This window comes from Heterocephalus glaber, unplaced genomic scaffold, assembly GCF_053883595.1.
Source record: "Heterocephalus glaber isolate CG9 unplaced genomic scaffold, H.glaber_assembly_v1.0 deba00001610, whole genome shotgun sequence".
NCBI classification, from domain to species: Eukaryota; Metazoa; Chordata; class Mammalia; order Rodentia; family Bathyergidae; genus Heterocephalus; species Heterocephalus glaber.
Window position 1 is genome coordinate 16,223,490 of NW_028258381.1, and position 19,421 is coordinate 16,242,910.

The 19,421-nt window shown below is 45.3% G+C and overlaps 1 protein-coding gene and 1 long non-coding RNA gene across 11 annotated transcripts in view; one reads left to right on the forward strand and one right to left on the reverse strand.

Annotated features, from left to right (window-relative positions):
- Positions 1-10,134: 10,134 nt before the first annotated feature.
- LOC147822629 (uncharacterized) lies at positions 10,135-13,958 on the reverse strand. Of its 2 annotated transcripts, none has more exons than XR_015445266.1 (2): positions 13,493-13,958; positions 10,135-11,208 (listed from the first exon to the last, which is right to left on the reverse strand). It is a non-coding gene; the product is annotated as an uncharacterized LOC147822629 (long non-coding RNA). The 2 variants fall into 2 exon arrangements; XR_015445265.1 differs by having other exon boundaries at positions 10,135-11,222.
- A 19-nt stretch (positions 13,959-13,977) lies between these two features.
- Rabgef1 (RAB guanine nucleotide exchange factor 1) overlaps positions 13,978-19,421 on the forward strand; it is a 66,103-nt gene continuing 60,659 nt past the window's right edge. For 3 of the 9 annotated variants that reach the window (XM_087195745.1, XM_004839995.4, XM_087195746.1), the window contains exon 1: positions 14,007-14,091. Coding sequence is in view for 1 of the 9 variants with exons in the window: in XM_021254331.2 (XP_021109990.1) it covers positions 14,752-14,774 (23 nt within the window). In the remaining 8 variants the exon portion in view is untranslated. Of the gene's footprint in view, positions 14,092-14,344; positions 14,366-14,420; positions 14,775-19,421 lie in introns of those variants that run through there. The other 6 variants (XM_087195747.1, XM_004839997.3, XM_004839998.3 and 3 more) reach the window with 6 other exon arrangements.

Genomic DNA, 19,421 nt, shown 5'->3' on the forward strand with positions numbered 1-19,421 from the left:
GACTTAATGAAAGCACTGCATCGTTCTTGGCAAGTATTCCCCTGACTTAATAACATAGCCACCTCCTAATAATACACTGCGATATCTTCCGAGTTGGAAACAAGCTCATAGCCACATTGTTTCTCCAGAGCACGTAGCCGGCCAGAGCCAGATTTGAGCCCACAGCCCCTACCTGAAATCCTCACAGGGTTTGGAGCAGAGTCCCCCTTTCTTGGCAGCTCAGTGTCCCACCTCTGAGGCTTAGGGCTTTACTCTGCCTAACCTGATGTTTCAGGAAGGAGAATTAAAACAATTTCCCTAAGCTGGGCACAGTGGTGTGTGTCTGTAGTCCTAGCTACTCAGGACCCCAAGGCAGGAGGATCACAAACCAAACCAAATCTTTTAGACAAGCAGGCTTTAAGTAGCCCTGAGCATTAAGGAGATAGACGGGGTCCCAATTCATAGCCCTTGGTAGTGAGGGGCACATGCTACTGCTGGCACTGGCCCTGAGTGGGTGAGCAATGGCTCCCTATGGGCCGGCCCAGCCTGCTGTTCCGGGAGCCCCAAGTCAGACCCCAACAGTTGTGCAGGTCCACACCTGACCACGTGGAGGGGGCACCCAGCCTGGCTCTGCCCCAGGGACTGAAGAAAAGGGAAGGGCAAGCTGAGTTGCTGTGTATCTGCCTTGAAGGTCACGGACCTTGGACTCTGGGTCTTTATGCTACTTGTGTGTCCCTTCCTCTTTGTGGAGATAACCGCTTAGCTGGCTTTATTTTTAATTTTGATTTGTTGAGCCTGTAGCATGTCTGTATAGCTTTTCTTTCCTTTAACTTTGTATCCCTCAATCCTTACCCTTTAACTTTCCCTACCATGTATGGTAGCTTAATCGCTCTTATTTTATTTTATTTATTTATTTTTGAGACAGGGTCTCACTGCAGTCCAGGCTGGCCTTTAACTCATGGTGATCCTCCTGCCTCAGCCTCCTGAGGGCTGGGATTATAGCCATTTGCCACTATTCCTGGCTTAATTTCTTTAATTTTAAAATATGATTTAAACTTTCTAATGTAACTTGTAAAAAAAGCACCTGTGTGAATAGGGTGCTGATGAAGGTAGCCCGTATGCTGAGCAAGTGTGATCATGCAGGGTCTGTTTCCTTCTCCCGTCATCTCTACACTCATCTTCTTAGCCATGAATTTAGGTTCCTCATTTCTTCCTCACATGAGCACTTCCTTCTAAATCAAAATATAGAGGAAAACAAACACCTGGGTTATCTAGTAGATTCAGTAGCCAAAATTATACTTCGCTTCCAAAATGCTCCCCCTACACACACACAGACAGACACACCACCCATGCGCTCAGGTGCATGTGGATGTGCAGCACCATTAGGGACAGGGCAGCTCACCTGGCCAGCTGAGGAATGACCTGGTCTGGAAGTCCTGGGAGTCCACCCTGACTTAGTCAGTTTTCTGTCACTGTAACAAATACCTGAGATAAGCGACATATGAAGAGGAAAGGTTTGTGGTGAGAGTGCTCGGAGTTCTAGGGCCTTCTGTGCAGACCTGTTGGCCACACGTATTGCTTTGGGTGCCCGGCAGCACCTCATGGGACAGTGTGTGGCGGGGCAAAGCGGTTTGCCTGGTGGCTGGGAGTGAAAGAGAAAGGCGATTCCCTTGGAGGGCAGGCTCCTGCTGACTGAAGCCTCTCACAAGGCCCACTTCCTAGTTCCCACCACCTGCCACAGTGCCACACTGGACACCAAGGCTTCTGTGGTGTGCTTTGGTTTGCTTTGCTTTGCTTTGGTTTTGAGGTGGGGTCTGCAGTGTTGCCAGGCTGGCTTCAAACCCCCGGGGCTCAAACAGCTTCAGCTTCTCAAGTAGTGGGGATTTCAGGTCAGGCCACTGCTCCCACCTTCGAAACAAAGCCTTTTTAGCTCATGAGCCTTCAGGGGACATTTAAGTTCCAAGGTATAGGGCACCTTCTCCAGCCACCTGCCACCAATGGAAACAGGATCTCTGTGCACCAGGAAAGAATCCAAACAACTGTGGGAAAGACAGAACCATCCAGAAGTACTTGAGATCACAGGGTCTGCAAGCAGATTCTGATGCACCTTTTCCAGCATTCTCTGACCTCCATATGAACCTGACGCACCTTTTACAAACCATAGCTCCTAGAGAATTCGCCTAACGTGTAATAGAGCCTAGTGGTTTTTCAGTTACATGGTCTTGGCAGGTGACCTTGCCCCAGCATATCTTTGGAATAAGAGGATCCATACATAATCATTACTAAAACTAAGAAATGGATGGAGTCAGGAATAGATTTAAGTCCCCAGAATGTATAACAACCTCTATGGATGTCTTTGATACGGAGTTTCCGCATCATGGTTACCAGGCGTGCTCCCCTGACTGCCCAGGGCTAGTGGGTGTCACTGTTGCCCCCCACTGTGTCATCACCTCTCCCTTGCTCAAGATTGTCCTGGCTGCCATTTAAAGGCTGCCACTTCTGGTCTTGCACACTCTGGCATGTGGCAGCCAGCCATGGAATGACACAGTGCCCAGGGCTGCCCCCCTCAGGCAGGTTGATCCTCTGCACTGATATCCCTGGGTTTCCAAGGAGATTTCCTGTCTGGCCTGCTGGGATTTGGAGAGTGCTTTCAGGCTCTCCCCACAGCAGCAGCCAAGGGTCCTACAGAATCTGTATCGACTCACACTGAGGTGTGGATCTTCTATGATCTGTGTGATCCATTGAGGCAGCAGCAGAAGATGCCTGCAGGAGCCCACTGGGCACTCTTGCCAGCTTTCCCTTCCACCCCATGAAGGGAGAATATCTGTGTTTTAGTTAGAAACCAAGTTCACAAAGCCTCATTTTTTTTTTTTATTACTGGGGATTGAACCCCGTGCCTTTGCACGGAGATATATCCACAGCCCTTTCTGTTTTTTCTTTTGAGACAGGGTCTCACTAAGTTACTATGTTGCCCAGGCTGGGCTTGAACTTGGAATCCTCCTGTGTCAGCCTCCTAGAATGCTGGGATTACAGGTGTGCACCACCTTGCCTGGCTCCAAGAACTTCTTAACAAAAACATGGCCTTCCCTGATAAAGCTAACTACATCACTGTTAGTTACAGTAAGGGTAGCCTTGTTCACTTGGCACTCCCAGGGCTCAAAGCAGAATGTATCTGCAGACATGTCCAGGGGATATTCCAATTGCTCGATTTTACTCTTTTTTTTAAAGTTTTTTTTTGGGGGGGGGTACTGGGGATTGAACTTGGGACCTTGCACTTGTGAGGCAGGCGCCAGAATCACTGAGCTAAACCCCCAGCCCTTGGTTGATTTTATTCTTAAAAGTGCAGCTCTATTTGGAATCTGACATTGGTCCAGAGAGGCAGAACAATGAGAAATCCTTTCTGCAGAAGTACCTCACCACTCCTGCAAGCTGCACCTTCAGCCAGGAGTCCATCATGACCTGATTTTGAATGACTTATCAACGGCATTCCCTGTTGGGGTGGCAATTCTGACTATGGTGGCCACACCCCTGGGACAACCTGAATTTGGGAATTGGATCCACAGGTCTAGTCTGAATCCCCAGACTACCCACCCAGTGTATGGACATGACCATGGACAGGAATGTGACATTTCTGGCATGGAAGGCTTTCTAGATACCTGTGTGTGCTCCAGGATTTCCACTGTTTATAAGTAATATTGTTCATTTGCTCATGACTCTGTTTTCACACAGTAACATGAATACTTTATATCTTTAATCATTCTATCCTTTTAGGAAACGAGTTTTCTCATTTCTTAGCTAAGGACTCAGCATTCCAGTAGCTGAAAACTTTTGGTTTTTATCTTCTCTGAAGATACACTTCAACACCTTAGCAGGGTCACAAAGAGGCACAAATGAGGTCACCTCTGTCTTGCTTCTGCATCTCCACGATGCTGCTATTGGCTGAGGCCAACCCTGGTGTGACATTTGCAGTGTCATCAACAACTTCAAGGAAGGCCTGGAAGCATCATCTGAGAGAGCCCTGAAAAGCATACGGGTCCCCAGCAGCCTGGAGCAGCCAAGGTGAACCTGGGAGCTTGGTCTCTGCAGTATCAGTGAGCCATGTTTTTCAAATACTTTGGCTTCCGAAGATGCTCCACTATTATGCAGGACCCCAGCAGACTAGCAAAGAAACTCTGGCTCTGACTGTAGCTGAAACTGCAAGGTACCCATTCCAGCCAGGGCCAGCTGGAGCTCCCACAGTGGACCCCTGAGGGCCCCGCATCCGGTGCCCAAGAATGGAAGTTGACCTCGGAGCTCCTGCCATCCCATGTGCCTTCACATTTCACCCATCCAAAATAGGAAATGACATATAGAGACTTCATGAGACCTTACCTATCAGACATTCCAGTGTGTACCATCTCTGGGCAATCTTGCCTGTATTTCTATTATTTATATGCAGAGGAAAAGGACCACACAGTAATTTGAATAATTTATATCTTTAATATAAGAGAACTGATAGCTATATTAGAAGTGCTGAAATGAGGGACTGGCTAAGATAACTACAAAGAACATGGGAATAACAGAAGGAGCAGCCAGTACTCCTAGAGTTGGGATAAAAGGCCCAAGGAAGACCTTATCCTCCAGAGGTCCATCCGTGGATCACAGAATGGCAGAGTTGTCACCAGGGTGCAGCTTGGGTGTCCCCTCAGACACCCAAGAGATGCCAGGGGAAGCTGCTGGTCTCTGGGGTGTTGACATCAAGCACCGCAGAAACTGGGTGCTGGACAAGCTGTACATACCAGAACCCCTCAGGAAAACGCCCTCCCTCCACCAGTGTCTCACTGATGCCCTCTACTGACAAAACTGGGTATCATGCTCACTGCCAGCAACAACAATAAAACATCGAAAGGTCTCACCTTGAATGTTTTTTTTGGGTTTTTTTGGTACCGGAGATCGAACTCAGGTCCTTACGCTCACGCAGCAGGTGGCAAAACCACTGAGCTAAATCCCTGGCCCTCACCTTGAATGTTTTGCTGAGTGAGCAAGGAAAGGTGAACTTGGAGCTGAGCGGCAATCAGTTGATTACTGTCACATCTGTGTGCTGGTTAACCCCAAATTTATATTCCTGTTCAGGCCTTTCTCCTCGGCCTTGAATTATATACCCAATCACCTGTAAAACACTGCTACTTGAATTCTCTTAGTCATTTCAGACTTGAGACATCCCAGTGGAAATCAGCTTCCCCTCCTTACCTGTCTTAGTTACTTCCTCATTGCTGAAGCACAACACTCAACACCTGTACCTTCAAGGAGGGGAGGTTTATTGGGGTACACTGTTTCGGTCCATAGTTGGCTGGCTCCAAGGCAGAAATGGCAGGGTTGAAGGGTCATATATATATACTGTATATGCTATGTGGTTCAGGCTGGCCTTGAACTCACTGTGTAGCCCAGGCTGGCCTTTAAGTCATGGCAATTCTCCTGCATCAGCCTCCGGAGTCCTGGGATTACAGGCGCGCACCACCACGACTGGATAATACAGTTTTTTTATGAAAGTGGTTCTCTGCCTGGTAGGGTGACCCTACCTTTATTCCTGAAAGACTGGGCCATTACTAGTATTGGTCAGATTAGGTTATAGTTTTTCATTATTTTTAGTCACAATGCATGGCAATACTGAGACACCTACGGAGTTTCTCATATCCCACTGTGCAGTAGCAGTCCAGTTTCTCCTGGATAGATCAGTCACACCAGCCAACACAGTAACTCCTGTACTTGTTGATTATAAGGAACAAGGTGCTCGGAGCGGCAGTCCTAATTTCCAGCTCAGCATTCCTCCCTTTGGAACTGAGACCTCTAAGCAGAAGGCTTAACGTCACAGGGACAAGAAGCAAAACTTTTTCTGCAGGTCTGTTAGTGGTAATTGTGAGTGAACCCATCCCCATTTCCATCCCTGAACCCTGGCCATGGACCCTGGCCATGGAAGAAATAACACAGTGATACCTACATGTGGACATGTGGTCAAAGGTCTAGGATTTTCATGAGTTTGCTGTATCTTATTTTTGAGACAGGGTCTAAGTGACATAGGCTGGGCTCAAATTTGCTTCAGCTGCCCAGAACGCTGGGATTACAGGCATGCACCATCTCATGGAGCTGTTTACCCATTCTTGACTCAGGACTGTCCGGGTAATGGTAGGACAGCTCTGATGACTGCACTGGCCTCTGGTCTGCATCAGGAGATCCAAGGATACAGACCCATGGCCTGGCCAGGGCTTTGTACATGGAGATGGGTCGGGAGGAGACCTCTGGAGTCATGTGCATTTGAAGAGTGTGGGTATGGGGGCTTGTCACTGAGTGGGCAGAGGAACTTCACTTCCTAGGGTAAGAGGTAGGGGTGGTGTGATCCTGCCTGGCCTGGCTGTCCCAGAAAAAGGTACAGCAGCAGGGCTTGCTGTGACTTCTCTCAGATGTGTGACTGGCTCTCCTTTCCCTGGGTATAGTTTTGACTTCTTTGTGCTTTGTATTTTAGGATAGGGTCTTGCTGAGCTGCTAAATAGCCTGGGCTCAAATTTATGATCCTTCTGCCTCAGCCTCCCAGAGTGCTGGGATTAGAGGTGTACACTACCACACCTAGCTGTTTCTGACTTTGTAAATCAAATGATGTAAATGCTGAGATTCCCAAACCACTTCCCACTTGGGAACCTTATAATCTGATAATCTTTAGCTCAGCCTTAACTATTATTTGATCAATTAACTCAAAGTGAATTAAACCTCTTAGAAATGATCTTGGTACTGTATCATTAGAAGTTCTTAGAATTTAGATCCCCTGAGTCCATTCTGAGGCTGCCTGCCTTTATCCACTGTGGCAGGAATGCCTTTTCCAGATGTAGGATTACACTATCCTTGGCAAAAATCAGAGAAGAGACGGGTGGGTGTGGTGATGCATGCTTGCAATTCCAGCCACTTGGGAGGTTGGAGCAGCAGGATCATAAGTTTGAGGTTAGACTGGGTAACATGATGAGGCCTTGTCAGGATGAGGAATGGAGACAGAGAGAGGGAGAGACAGACAGACAGGGAGACAGACAGATGGAGGGAGATAGACGCTCTTTGAAAGCTAGAAAAGTCCCAAGAAGGACTCACGGCATTCTGCCTAAATGATTAACATACCTAGATGCAGAGCTGCAAATGGATTTGACCCAAAGATGTAATAATGGGTCAAAAATGAAGGTCAAGCCAGGAGTGGTGCTGCGTGCCTATGATCCCAGCACTGTGAGGCTGGAGGATTGAAAGTTCAAGCCCTCTCTGAATAATGTAATGAGACCCTGTCTCAAAGTAACAATTAAAAAGACTGAGAATGGAGGTCAGTGAGAAGGCCCTGGATTCAGTCCTCAGTATAGGGACCAGGAGGTTCTACCTTTAGTTACTGCTATGGTTTAGATCTAAAATGTCAAAAGTCTCATGCATTTCAGAGGTGGGCCTGATCAGAAAAGGTGAATCACTGGGGTGTGAATGACTTGGAAGGGTGTATTCTTGTTTCTGGCTCTTCCCTAAGCGAGTAGTTGTCTTCCGATTGTGGGCTGAATCCTCTGAAAATCAAGAGCCAAAATAAACCTCTTCCTTAAGTTGTGGGTGTTAGCTATTAATTTTGTCCCAGTGATGGGAAAGTGACTAACAGTTACCTGTTGACATCTGTAGGCCCAAATTAACTTTTTTTTTTTTTTTTTTAAAGCAAAAACTGATTTTAAGTCCATGAGTGCCTCAAAACACAAATTGTGGGGCCGGGGATTTAGCTCAGTGGTTTCACCGCCTGCTGGGCAAGAGCAAGGACACAAGTTCGATCCCCAGTACCAAAAAAACCCCCCCAAAACAAAAACAAAAACGCAAATTGTGGGGCCAGGGATTTAGCTCACTGGCACTGCACCTGCCTGAAGTGCAAGGTCCTGAGTTCAATCTCCCGGTACCAAAAAAACCAAAACACAGGTTGTGCTTTTAATGAGTAACATGTAAGGGTCCAAGAGTTTGTCCCATCAGGTGGTCTGTGTGGCAGATTTTGTGCAAAGTTTTGCTTCTGGCAGTCTTTTGTGATAATTACCAAGCAGTCTCGTGAGAACATTTCCTTCAGAACCGCCCAGCTTTATCTTTATTAGAATTGAAAAGGTGATTCTATACTGACCGTGAATGACCTTTACAAATGAGTATGCATACATCCATCATTCAGCTCAAGAACTGAACTTTGCTTCCTCGGTTAAATATACCTTCAACCTGCACTCTGAGAGGCTGAGGTGGGAGGTCTGCAAGCTCAAGCCCAACCTGGGCAACTAGCAAGACCCAGTCTCAAAATTAAAAATAGAACTAAAAAAGGGGATAGGGTGTAGATCTGTACAAAGGCCCTGGGTTCAATCTCCAGTGCTCCCCATCCATCCATCCCTTTCTTGCTTTCCTTCCTTCCTCTTTCTTTCTTCAGAACTCCTTTCCAGGTGTTTTTACTTTCAGAGGGAGCCAAGCTGGTGATTTAGTGTTTATCATTCATCTATAAATGCATATTTTATGTTACACCTCTAGGTGATTTTTTTTTTTTGGTACTGGGGATCGAACACCGGACCTTGCATTTTTGAGACAGGCAGCGGAACCACTGAGCTAAATCCCAGCCCCACCTCTAGGTGATTTTACTCTCTCATGACTTCATTGACTTTTAATGAACAGTAATGACCCCCAAATCTGTTACCTTGAATCCTACTATTTCTCGAGGTCTCGGGCCCTTATATCCAGGCCGTCAGTATCTCAATCACTTCACTTCCAATGTCACAAACTAAATGTTTCTGTCTGTTTGAATTGTTTCTTCTTTGTATAATCCATAGCTTAGTAAAAATCAGAACCCTCTACAAGGAGTCAAGGTTGGCTTTTTTCTTACTCCCTTACAGTGTAGTTCCACCTGTCCACAGTGAAATCGTGCCCTCTGCTCAAAACTGATAGCTTCTTAGCTGACAGATTAAAAGCCGAAGTGCTTTGAATGACTAAGATCTATCAATCCTTTATCGTTCCCTTGGCCCCCAAAGCAAGATCTTTTCCCATTCTGTGTTGCAAAACCAAAACTGAATGTCAGAAGCACAAGTTTATTCGAGGCCAATAGTGCAGAATTGGGAGGTTCACCCATAAATCAACTTCTCAACTCAGGGAAGAGAGGTTATAGGGTGGCAGAAATGAGGACGGGGGATAGGCAAACAAGAAGAGGGGGATGGGCCGGGGATTTAGCTGTGGTTCCGGCACCTGCTACCAAAAAAAAAAAAAAAGAAGAGGGGAGTATTCACGTCCTTTCCTGGAAGAGGCAGAGACTTCAGTGTTACCGCTCCTTTTGGAGTCCATCTATCATCCTGGTGGCTGGCAGGTGTATCCTTAGCATGGAAATTAGATTACAGTGAAGTCAAAGGTAATCTGGAAGGCACCCTAGCAGCCATCTCAGATCCAACTGATTTTGGCCTTTAGATATCTTGTCGTCAAAGATAAAATTAGAAAGGGGTAGAAATCCAGCTAGTTCAAGTAGCTAGTACCCTGGGTAACATTGTATTTTAATCAGGATGATGGTAGCTAATTTTGGAATGGTCTTCTACAAACAGCATAATTTCATGAAAGCATCAGTCGCCAAATTTTTTTTTTTGGCACCAGGGATGGAACTCAGGACCTTGGGCTTTCGAGGCAGGCAGCAGCACCACTGAGCTAAATCCCCAGCCCCACCAAATGTTTTTTGAGGAGAGATTCATGGCAGCAAATGTTATTTGTGTGTTATGACCCAAAACATCCATTTTGCTTTTTTTTTTCTTTCTGGCAAAATGGCATCACGTGTGACAAAAGACAAAATTACAATTAATTTAAATATTTTTAAGCCAAGTATGGTGTGGCACATGCCTGTAATTCCAATTTGGGAGGCTGAAGCAGAAGGATTGCTGTAAATTCGAGGCCAGCCTGGGCTACACAGTGAGTTCAAGGCCATCCTGAACTGCATAGTGAGACCTTGTCTCAACAAACAAACAAACAAGATTTTCATCGGGTCTTTGTGTGTGATTATAGAATAGAGTAATACTACATTCCATAAAATAGATTGAGCATTCCGACAAACCGAGCAGAGCAGGTTGGGTCTTATCCAGGTTCTTGTTGTCCTGAACAAAGAATTGAGCAGATATCCAAAAGGAGCAGCAGATCAAAGATTTACTGAAAGCATACCTACAATGTACCAATAAAAGAATTTAATACAAAAAAAGATTTACTGAAAGCGAAAGTACACTCCTTGGGGTGAGTGGGCCAAAGAGAAGAGCTCATAGCACAGGAGGTTTGGTATTGAAGGTTTTAAGCACTGGGGTTTGAGGCAGGGTTGAGGGGTTGACCCGAGGTTTTACTCATGCCAATGACTGTACCTTCCCATTGGAGAGTATAGTTTTTTTTTTTTTTTTGGTTGTTTTTCCCTGGTACTGGGGATCGAACTCAGGACCCTGCACTTGCAAGGCAGGCGCAGTGCCACTGAGCTAAACCCCCGGTCTGGAGAGTGGAGTTTTTGACCTTATATGGCTGTGGAGGAACTGTCATGGTGTCCAAAGGCCATGGAAGAACCGGTTCAAAACTGCATAACTAAGGACACGGTAATTAGGGCTGGGATCAGTATGAGTTGGGTTACCTGGTACTTTTTAAGACCAGGTTATCCTGATCCTGGGTTAAAGTTTAACTCAGAAGATCAATCTAGCCTGGAAAGTGGGCTCCAAGGTGGGTCCCCCTTTCTTTCTCTGGCTCTTAGCAACCTCTTGCATCAGTTTTACAGAGAAAAGTGCTGAAGAAAGAAAAAGGACTGATGATTTCAAAGTTACCTTCCTCATAAGGCAGACAGGGAGACAACCAATTGGCTAACATCAGTTTACTTGAGGTTAGTCTTTTAAAAATAAGTTAAAGCAGAAGGAACTTTGTTATACCAAATGAAAACTGGCCTGTTTAGGAAACTTCATTATTTCTCTCCCAGTTTCTCAGATCATAAAACTTCTATTTGGTGGCATGGAACTTTAGTATGGGTGACTCCATTTTGATTTTTAGTCTGGTCTACTGGGGCCTAATGCAAGAGCTTTGTCCTGGTGTGGGTGTTTTATTTAACATTTGCAATCACTGATAGTGCCCAGACATTGTTCTTGGGGTCTGATTCAATAGCCCTGTTGCAGGATGATGACAGCTGACAGCTTCAACGTGGCAGCAACATGATTGTTTTCCTCCATTGATTGAAATCTACAAAGGAAAAGCTGTATACCAATCAACTTAGTCTTGGGAAACAGAGTTTTGTAAACTACTTTTTCCTGATATCTAATAGCCCACAGGGAAAGATATGGCCCACGGATTCTCCATTCACCCCTGACATATCATCTTCTCCAAGGAAATTCTGTTTCCCTTGTTCCTTCCCTCTCACTGATGTTTTAGGCCAAAACAGAATGTATGAGGAGAAAAGAGAAGCCCACGGACAAGGGCAAGAAGGGAGAGACAAGAAGACAAGAAAATGTGGAGACTCAGACATTGTAATAACCATTGACAAAATCGGAGAATCAATAACAGCTAGATTAATAGTCATTTTGGTACCAAGGTGGCCAGCATTTTAACTCAATTATAAGTAAAGATGGTAACTTAAGAACAAGTTTCCATTCCTGACTAAAACAAAAAAGTGCCCAGCATGATAAAAAATTCCTCCTCTAAACCAACAACCAACATTAAAATTATGGGATAAGGAGCTAGGTGTGGTCCTGCATACCTGTAATGCCAGCACTGGGGAGGATGAGGCAAGAGGATCATAAGTTTGAGGCTAGTTGGGGCTACAACAGTGAGTTCAAGACTAGCTTGAACTACAGAGTGAGATCCTTTCTCAAAAAAAAAAAAAAAAAAAGGAATAATAAAGATGTGGGTAGATTATCCCATTAATAGCCTTAATGAGTCAGATTTTCTAATGTCCACGTTCTTTTAAGACAGAAGATAGGAAGATGAGGAAAATCATAATTTAAAAATTGTACTTCCAAGAAGACATCCACTTCAGGACTTCAGGAAACAAAGTTATCCAAGGTTCTCCATATCTTACTACATACTTTTTACTCCCTAGGTTGTTTATGCTTCCTAGACTTTTTTTTCTTATGCCTAGCATATTTAAATCCCTTACAGATACATGAAGCCCATAAATTAACCTATTATAGGATAAAGGGTAGTAACATGTCCTTAAAATGAAAAAACAGATTCAGGAGGTTCAAAGAATGTTTTTAGGCAAATGTTTTAGATTATTTATCTTAAAGGATACCTCTAAGAACACGTATATATCCCCCAATCCCAGGCCATAGCACATCTCTCCAAGGGCTTACATTCTATGTACTCTGCATAATAAAATCTATGCCTCTCTGTGCCCTGAAATCCTCTTCGATGAGAGCCAAGAACCTACCAGGTGGAGCCAGGCGTGGTGGCACATACCTGTAATCCCAGCACGCTAGGACGCTGAGGCAGGAGGATTACAAGTTTGAGCTCAGTTTATGCAGTTTACCAAGACTCTGTCTTAAAACATTTACAAAAGGCGGGGATGTAGCTAAGAGTGAAGGTCCTGGTTCATCCCCAAGTACTGTACCACCAAAAACAAAACAACACACAGGACAACATAAATTTATTACTAGTAAGTGGGCTAAGTTGAGGTTTCTGTCTCTTTGCAGGAACTCATCTGGCGAGTTTCTTCCTACATTGACTTCAGGTTTAGTCCACTACCGTTTGATCTCTTCTACTTCCACCCAGTTCACTGCTGGAGTCATATAGGGTGTTAGGTACCTGTCCCTAGAACTCAAGTGGGCACTTGCAGCAAACCTGGCTCCTTCACCCTTTATTCATGTAACCTCAGTGAAGCCTTTCCTGTCTCTTCTAAAACCTCAAACTCTTTGGTTGCACTATCCTCCTTCATAGTAAGGATAATCGTCTGAAGTACCAATGTAAATGTATTGATGATTGGCTCTTCCACCTGTCCCGTGGCATGTAAACTCATCAGCGCAGGCAGTTTTGTTTTACATTGTTGAATCCTCAGTCTAACACACAGGTGCTTAAGAGTAATTTAAGGAACGAGTCAATCCCGATTCATAAATAATGAACAGGGCCGGGGATTTAGCTCAGTGGTTCCGGCGCCTGCCTCGCAAGCGCAAGGTCCCGAGTTCCATCCCCGGTACCAAAAAAAAGACACACACACATAAATAATGAACAAAGACTGAGAAATTAGGCAACCTGCCTAAGATCACAGAGGCTTCAGTTAGCAAAACTGGATTCCAATACAAGTCTGCCTCCCACAAGCACCATAGTATTTTTTTCCCTTTTTTTTCTTTCTTTTCCCCCTCCTACTGTCCCTGCACCTTATGCCATAGATGGCCCCCAAAAGAGAGGCCGTATTTAGGGGCTGCTTACAGCGTTCGTCCAATGGGAATCAGAACTGGATCCCATCTGTGACTCGATCTTTAGTACTGTGTGACACTGGCTGATTTAACGTTAGGCTCTCAATTATGCTCACCTGTACAAACAGAGTTGCACCAAGCAATCACTTTAAGGTCCTTTAACTCCAACACCTGTCAGGTCCTAAGAGCCACGAAGGGTTGAGAGTGACAGTTCTGACTCACTCTCTAGGGGCTGGAAGCCTCTCCTGGCCCAGTAGCTCCTCCCTCAGGCGTTCCGCCTCTGCCTCCCATTCCAAGCTCCGAGAAGGGCTGGAGGCAGGGAGGTAGCACCGCCTTAGCCTACAGCAAGTCGGCTCCCGAAAGAGCGAGGAAAACTCCGTCAAACGCCGTCCTCTCCATGGCTCCCGAATTCACAAGGTCGCGAATGCGCCTCGAGGTCACCCTCGTTTCCTCGCCTCCGCTGTGGTCCGATCAGCCCTCCAAGCCAGCCCTAGGCTTCGCCTCATCCCTGGCCTCCCTCCACATAGGTTTCCGCATCCTTCCGCCCGCGCCCCGGAAGTGGCGCAAGCGCGTCCCGTGCGCGCCCTCGCGGCTCGGGGGGGCGGGGCGTGAGAAGGAGGCGGAGGAGAGGGCGGGGAGGGGACGCGCCAAGCCCAGACCTACTGGAGCTGCCCGGGAGAGTGGCTGTCCCGACGCCGGAGGAGCCGCGGGCGAGGTTCGGAGAGGCCAGGGCCCGAGGGGGCGCGGGTCTCACCGGGAGCGGGGCGGCGGCGTGCGGGCCGGGGGCTGCTGGGTCATCCGTCGGCGCCGTCCACCTGACGGGGCGCGTCGCGTCGGGGCCGCTGCCGCCCTAGTCCCACACGCGGGCCGGGCCCTGGGCCGTCGCCAGCTCGCCGAGCCGTGCCGGTACCCAGCGTGGGTCTCCGACGGAGGCCGCCCCTCACCATCCAGGACCGAGTCCGCCGGACACCTGTGGGGCGGCGTGCGAGGTGCGCCAGGGCCCGCCGGGGACGCCCCCAGATCGCGTCTGGACGGGCGCTCGGGCCGCGGCAGAGGCACCCAGACTTCCCAGCCCGGCCAGGGGGACAGAAACGTCCCGGAGCAGGGAGGGCGCTCGTGGCTCGGGATTTGAAGACTTTCACCCGGGGATGGAGGGCGGAGGTGTGAGGCCGGGATGGGCACAGAAGTCTTTGCTTACGAAGCGTCTTAGAGGAGAGCCCAGGGAATGCCCATCACGGAAGTTGGACAGAGAAGGAAGAACCCAGACGCCCAGGAGAGCGGGTCAGAGACAGCTGGCGGTGTCTCAGAGCCGGTGACCAGTCGCTGCGGTTAGGAAGTGTGTCAGTGGATGCTCTAGGCTCGTTTTGCCTTTGAGATGAGTTGTGAAATTTTGCCAGGGTGAGTGTACACCTGGAAAAATCACCTGGGAAGTACATTTTTGGCTAAGGGATTTATTTTTTTAGAGGTCAGAAAATAGTTGTATTTTTTTACACTGTAAACCTAAAACTGCTTTTTTTAAAAAGTCGTAATTAAGACTGCCAAGAAAGTTTGTTGAAATTTCAAGCAGATTCGATTATGTTGCTCATTCATTTAATAAGTAGCACTAAACTTGGTGCTTGCTAGGCAAGCATTCTACCACTGAGCTACACCCAGGCTCCACCAGACTTTGAAGAGTTCCTGATTGTCACGAAGGCAGAGGGTTCAGAAGTGTTCGGGATTTGATTTTTACAGACCTTGGAGACAGTCATAGAAGTTAGCTAGTTCAGGAGAGAGGACAGTGAAGGTTCTTATAATCGTCATAAGGAGTGTGTGGACACTTCCTGTTGGGTATAGAGGCTGGAAGAGGGAGGGATAAGGGAATATTTTCTGAAAGTGTCTTGAAGAGTGAGTAACATTCAGACTTACTCAGAGCGGGTAGGGGATTTTGGACGAAGGTGAGGTTGTGGGAGATGAGGTCAGCTAAGGGAGAGGAGGCCACTAACTACTGTAAGGAGGGGGGATTCCGGTGCAGGGCGGAGTTGCAGGAGCTTAGGCTTTTCTCTCGGTGACAGAATCAGGGAAGGATTTTAAGCAGGGTCACTGTATATTTTAAATGGAACTATTTTTTTTTACTGGGTTTTTTGGAGACAGGGTCTCACTATGTAGTCCTGGCTAGCCCTTGAACTCACTATAAAGCGCAGGCTGACCTTGCACTTGCCCAGATCCTCTTGCCTCAGCTTCCGAGGAGTGCTGGAATTTCAAGCTTGCGCCATCGCATCGGACTACAGTGAAATTTTATGTAGCTACCTTGCACAGGCAGCTGTGTGGCTGATAAGGATGGAGCTCCGTATTAGCTCTTAATTATGTACTAGCTTGTATTTTAATCTTTTCTGCTCATTAAGTCTTTGAATTGAATTGAGTACTCATTTGCTAATTGTTTCTTTGTGTAAAGGTGTCTGACCAGCTAATCTGTAAAATTCTATGAACAAAAATTCCACTTTTGTATCTTTTCATTCTCAGTCCAGTTTGGACATTCTCAGGTGTTTGAGTACCTGTTCACTCAAGAATAATTTCTTTGATTCAGGGGTTGATTTTCAACGAAAAAAGTTTTCAGTCAGTATAAACAACTAAGGCTCTATTTCATTTACTTGTGTCAGTAGTTAAGAGATGTACAATTTCAGTCTTAACTGTGAATTTAATTTTTGCCACTTTTTTGTTTGTTTGGTAGTACTGAGGATTGAGCCCAGTATCTTTGCACTGAGTCACACTCCCAGCCAGTTGTTTATTGCTTAGAGAGACAGGGTGTGGCTAAATTGCCCAGGTTGAACTTGAACTTGTGATCCTCCTGGCTCAGCTTCGGTAGTGCTGGGATTACAGGTGGGCACCACTGTCACTGGCTGCCACAAGTGTTTATTGGTTATGAAGTAAGCATCTCAGCAGAAATGCTCTGTCCCTGGCATGTAGGAGATGCCTGTATAACTTAGCACCTGACCCAGAATAGAAATGCTACCAAGTGGCTTCTTAGCCCAACAATAAAGTCATCACCCTAAAAATTAGAGTTTCACGGTATTTCGGGGCCAAATGTTTTAAAAGTCTTGTTAAGTGCTCATCTCTCATCCAGCACTGTAGAAGCATCACGGATGTTATTTCCTATGGCGGAAGTGCTCTGAATTGTTAAACATGGGAAAAAGCAGTTGATTTCTCTTTATCTCAGTGAATATTATCTAACTAGTATTGTATTTGTTTGATGTTTATATAAAGCTCCTAAAGTGCTTTAAGAAAAGACTGGGCCGGGGATTTAGCTCAGTGGTTCTGGCGCCTGCCTCACAAGCGCAAGGTCCCGAGTTTGATCCCCGGTACCAAAAAAAAAAAGGCTGTATTTTTTTTTTTCCTTTTGGTGTTGGAGTTCAAACTCAGGGTCTTGCTTTGTGCTGCTAAACTATGTCAGCACTGAGCTACTTCCCCTATGCTGAGTCTTAAGCTTTTTATTTTCCCAAATGACAGGAAGGAGTTTGCTACAATTCCTGAAGCAGGGATGTAGCTAGAGCCTTTGGTCTCTAAATTTTATGCTGTCTTACCTTAAGGAATAGTGTTAGCATCCTCATTGCCACGAGCAGAATAACAGAAGGATCATACAAAAATTCTATGAACCACTTTTGAAGTCAATCTGTTCAATTCCTATTCAAAATAAATGCCCAATTATAATTGTATTTGTAGTGATTTTAAAAGTAAAAATGACTTTTGGGGAATATTTGCATAAGGACATATTTGTAGTTTTCTGTATGTTCTCAAACATACATAATGAAAATTTTATTTTTGTAGTTCCTAAATAATAAATAATTGTTAGAATTTTCTAACTTTAAAAATATTTGCTAAAAAGTTTTTTTTTTGGTACCAGAGTTCGAACTCAGGACCGTGTGCTTTCAAGGTAGGGACAGCACCACTGAGCTAAATCCCCGGCCCTGGAGGACATTTTTAAAATGCCTTTAGAAATTGAATTCATAAAATGTTTATTAATAGACAGAGGTCTTCTTACAGGGCTATAATTTTTTTTCAAGTGGAATATATCACTTATACCACATCTTGTTCATAATGACTTACAAAGATAAGTACAAGGGTGACATACAGAGATAAAGTGGGTGACAAATTCAGGACTGGGAGAAATTAAGTTGGAAGCAAGAATGAGTCACTACACAAAGTATGTGGACTGAAGCCTTAAGTATTTGTTAGAGCACACAGATGTGGCTTTGCTTTTTAATAGTTCAGAGAGAAATGTAATCATTTACATGATTCAGTGACCCTAAGAGAAAAGTTGCCACATCCTCTTCTGAATTCCCAAAGACTCCTTGTAGTAAGAAAGTCCTTAGCTCCATCTGTAAGGAAACAGCATCCACTTCAAAAGACTGGGTTGTGTTTTTGTGAAACCCCGCCTTGCCTCATTATACTGGTTGGTGACATAACATCAAAACATAATTCAGTAAATGCAGTTCTGTGCAACAAAATAATGTGACCCAAACATTTAGAAGTTGAGAATGATTAAAAGAAGGATCTGTTTTAGATTAGGTGGATTGCACACTCTTCAGACTACCTTCCCTAAATATTTTGTTTCACAGTGGAGCTTCTATAATGAATTTATCAGCAGTGGAGTTGGAGTTGGTGCTTTCTGACAAGTTCCTCGAGTACATCTCTTTCGCATTGCTGTCTGATCACAGAGCTGTATACTTTCGCAGGTGTACTTTATCATGGGGTGTGTGAACAGGGAAGAGGCACCGGGACTCCTTTGAATGAAAGCTGCCTCACCTCTGTGCCCGGATGGGCTGAGGGATACCAGACAGCAGACCTAGAAGCAGGCTGTGGGATCTTGAGAAGCCCCAGAGTAGAATTCATTTATAAGATGGGATCAGATCCATTCATTTTAGATTAAATGTCCAATAAGTTACTCTGTCTCTGTTTTGCTCAAACTGAAGAGTTGTTCTTTCAAGTAATTATAGGTCCCATTTATTCCATATAGCATGGGCCCTGTGCTAATAGAGGCTGTTCCTGTTCATCTTTCCTTGGTAAACAGTGGGCAGGACTGCCCCTGCCTAAATATAGTTATGTAATGTTGTGTTCCTTAATTGCATTTCCATAGAGCTTTTGATATTGTTTTTTAAATGTGTTCCTGAAAATGTTGGGCTAGTGATCAAGCTTTAAATAGAGTATTATGAGGGGCCGGGGATTTAGCTCAGTGGTTCCGCTGCCTGCCTTGCAAGCATAAGTACCCGAGTTTGATCCTCGGTACCAAAAAAAAAAAAAAAGAATATGAGGAGAATGCAAATAAAAACTGTAAAAACAAAACTGTAGGCAAATAGATTTTAAGTTGACTAAAATTCATTCTGGAGTGGGGATATAGCTCTGGTAAAGCATATACTTAGCATCCACAATGCCTCTGGTTCAAGTCTCAGCACCCCTTTAAAAAATCCACTGTACTCAGGATCTCATCAGATAATATGCTTGGCTTCTTAGCAAATTGGATTATAGTTTTATTTCTGTGAATTTGTCAGCCATTTCAGTTGGGGTTCTGGTGTCGTTTGTGGGTTTGTTTCTTTGTTTGTTTGTTGTGACAGGATCTTGCTGTGCACTTAAGGCTGGTCTCAGATTCACTATGTAGCCCAGGCTGGCCTTGAACTCTCAGGCAATCCTCCTGCCTCAGCCTCCCAAGTGCTGGGATTGCAGACATGTGTCACCATGCCTGGGAACACATTAGAATTTTTGTATCTTCCTGGTAGGTTAACCCTTCGACCTTTAATCTCTTTCTCTCTCTCTCTTTTTATTATTACCTTTAATCTCAAGGTGTGCTTTTTGCCTTGAAGTCTACTTTGATGTTACTGTAGCTTTCTTTTGGTAAATATTTCCTGTGGTAGATCTTCCATCCTTAAGCTTTCAAACTTTCTTTGTCCTAGAAAGCATTGTGAAGTTGGATATAGTTTTTCTTTTAGTCTTGCATTTTCAGTATTAAATTAGAATATTTAGTTCACTTGCATTTAATATAATGTTACTATAAATGGTGTTGTGTCTGTGATTTTT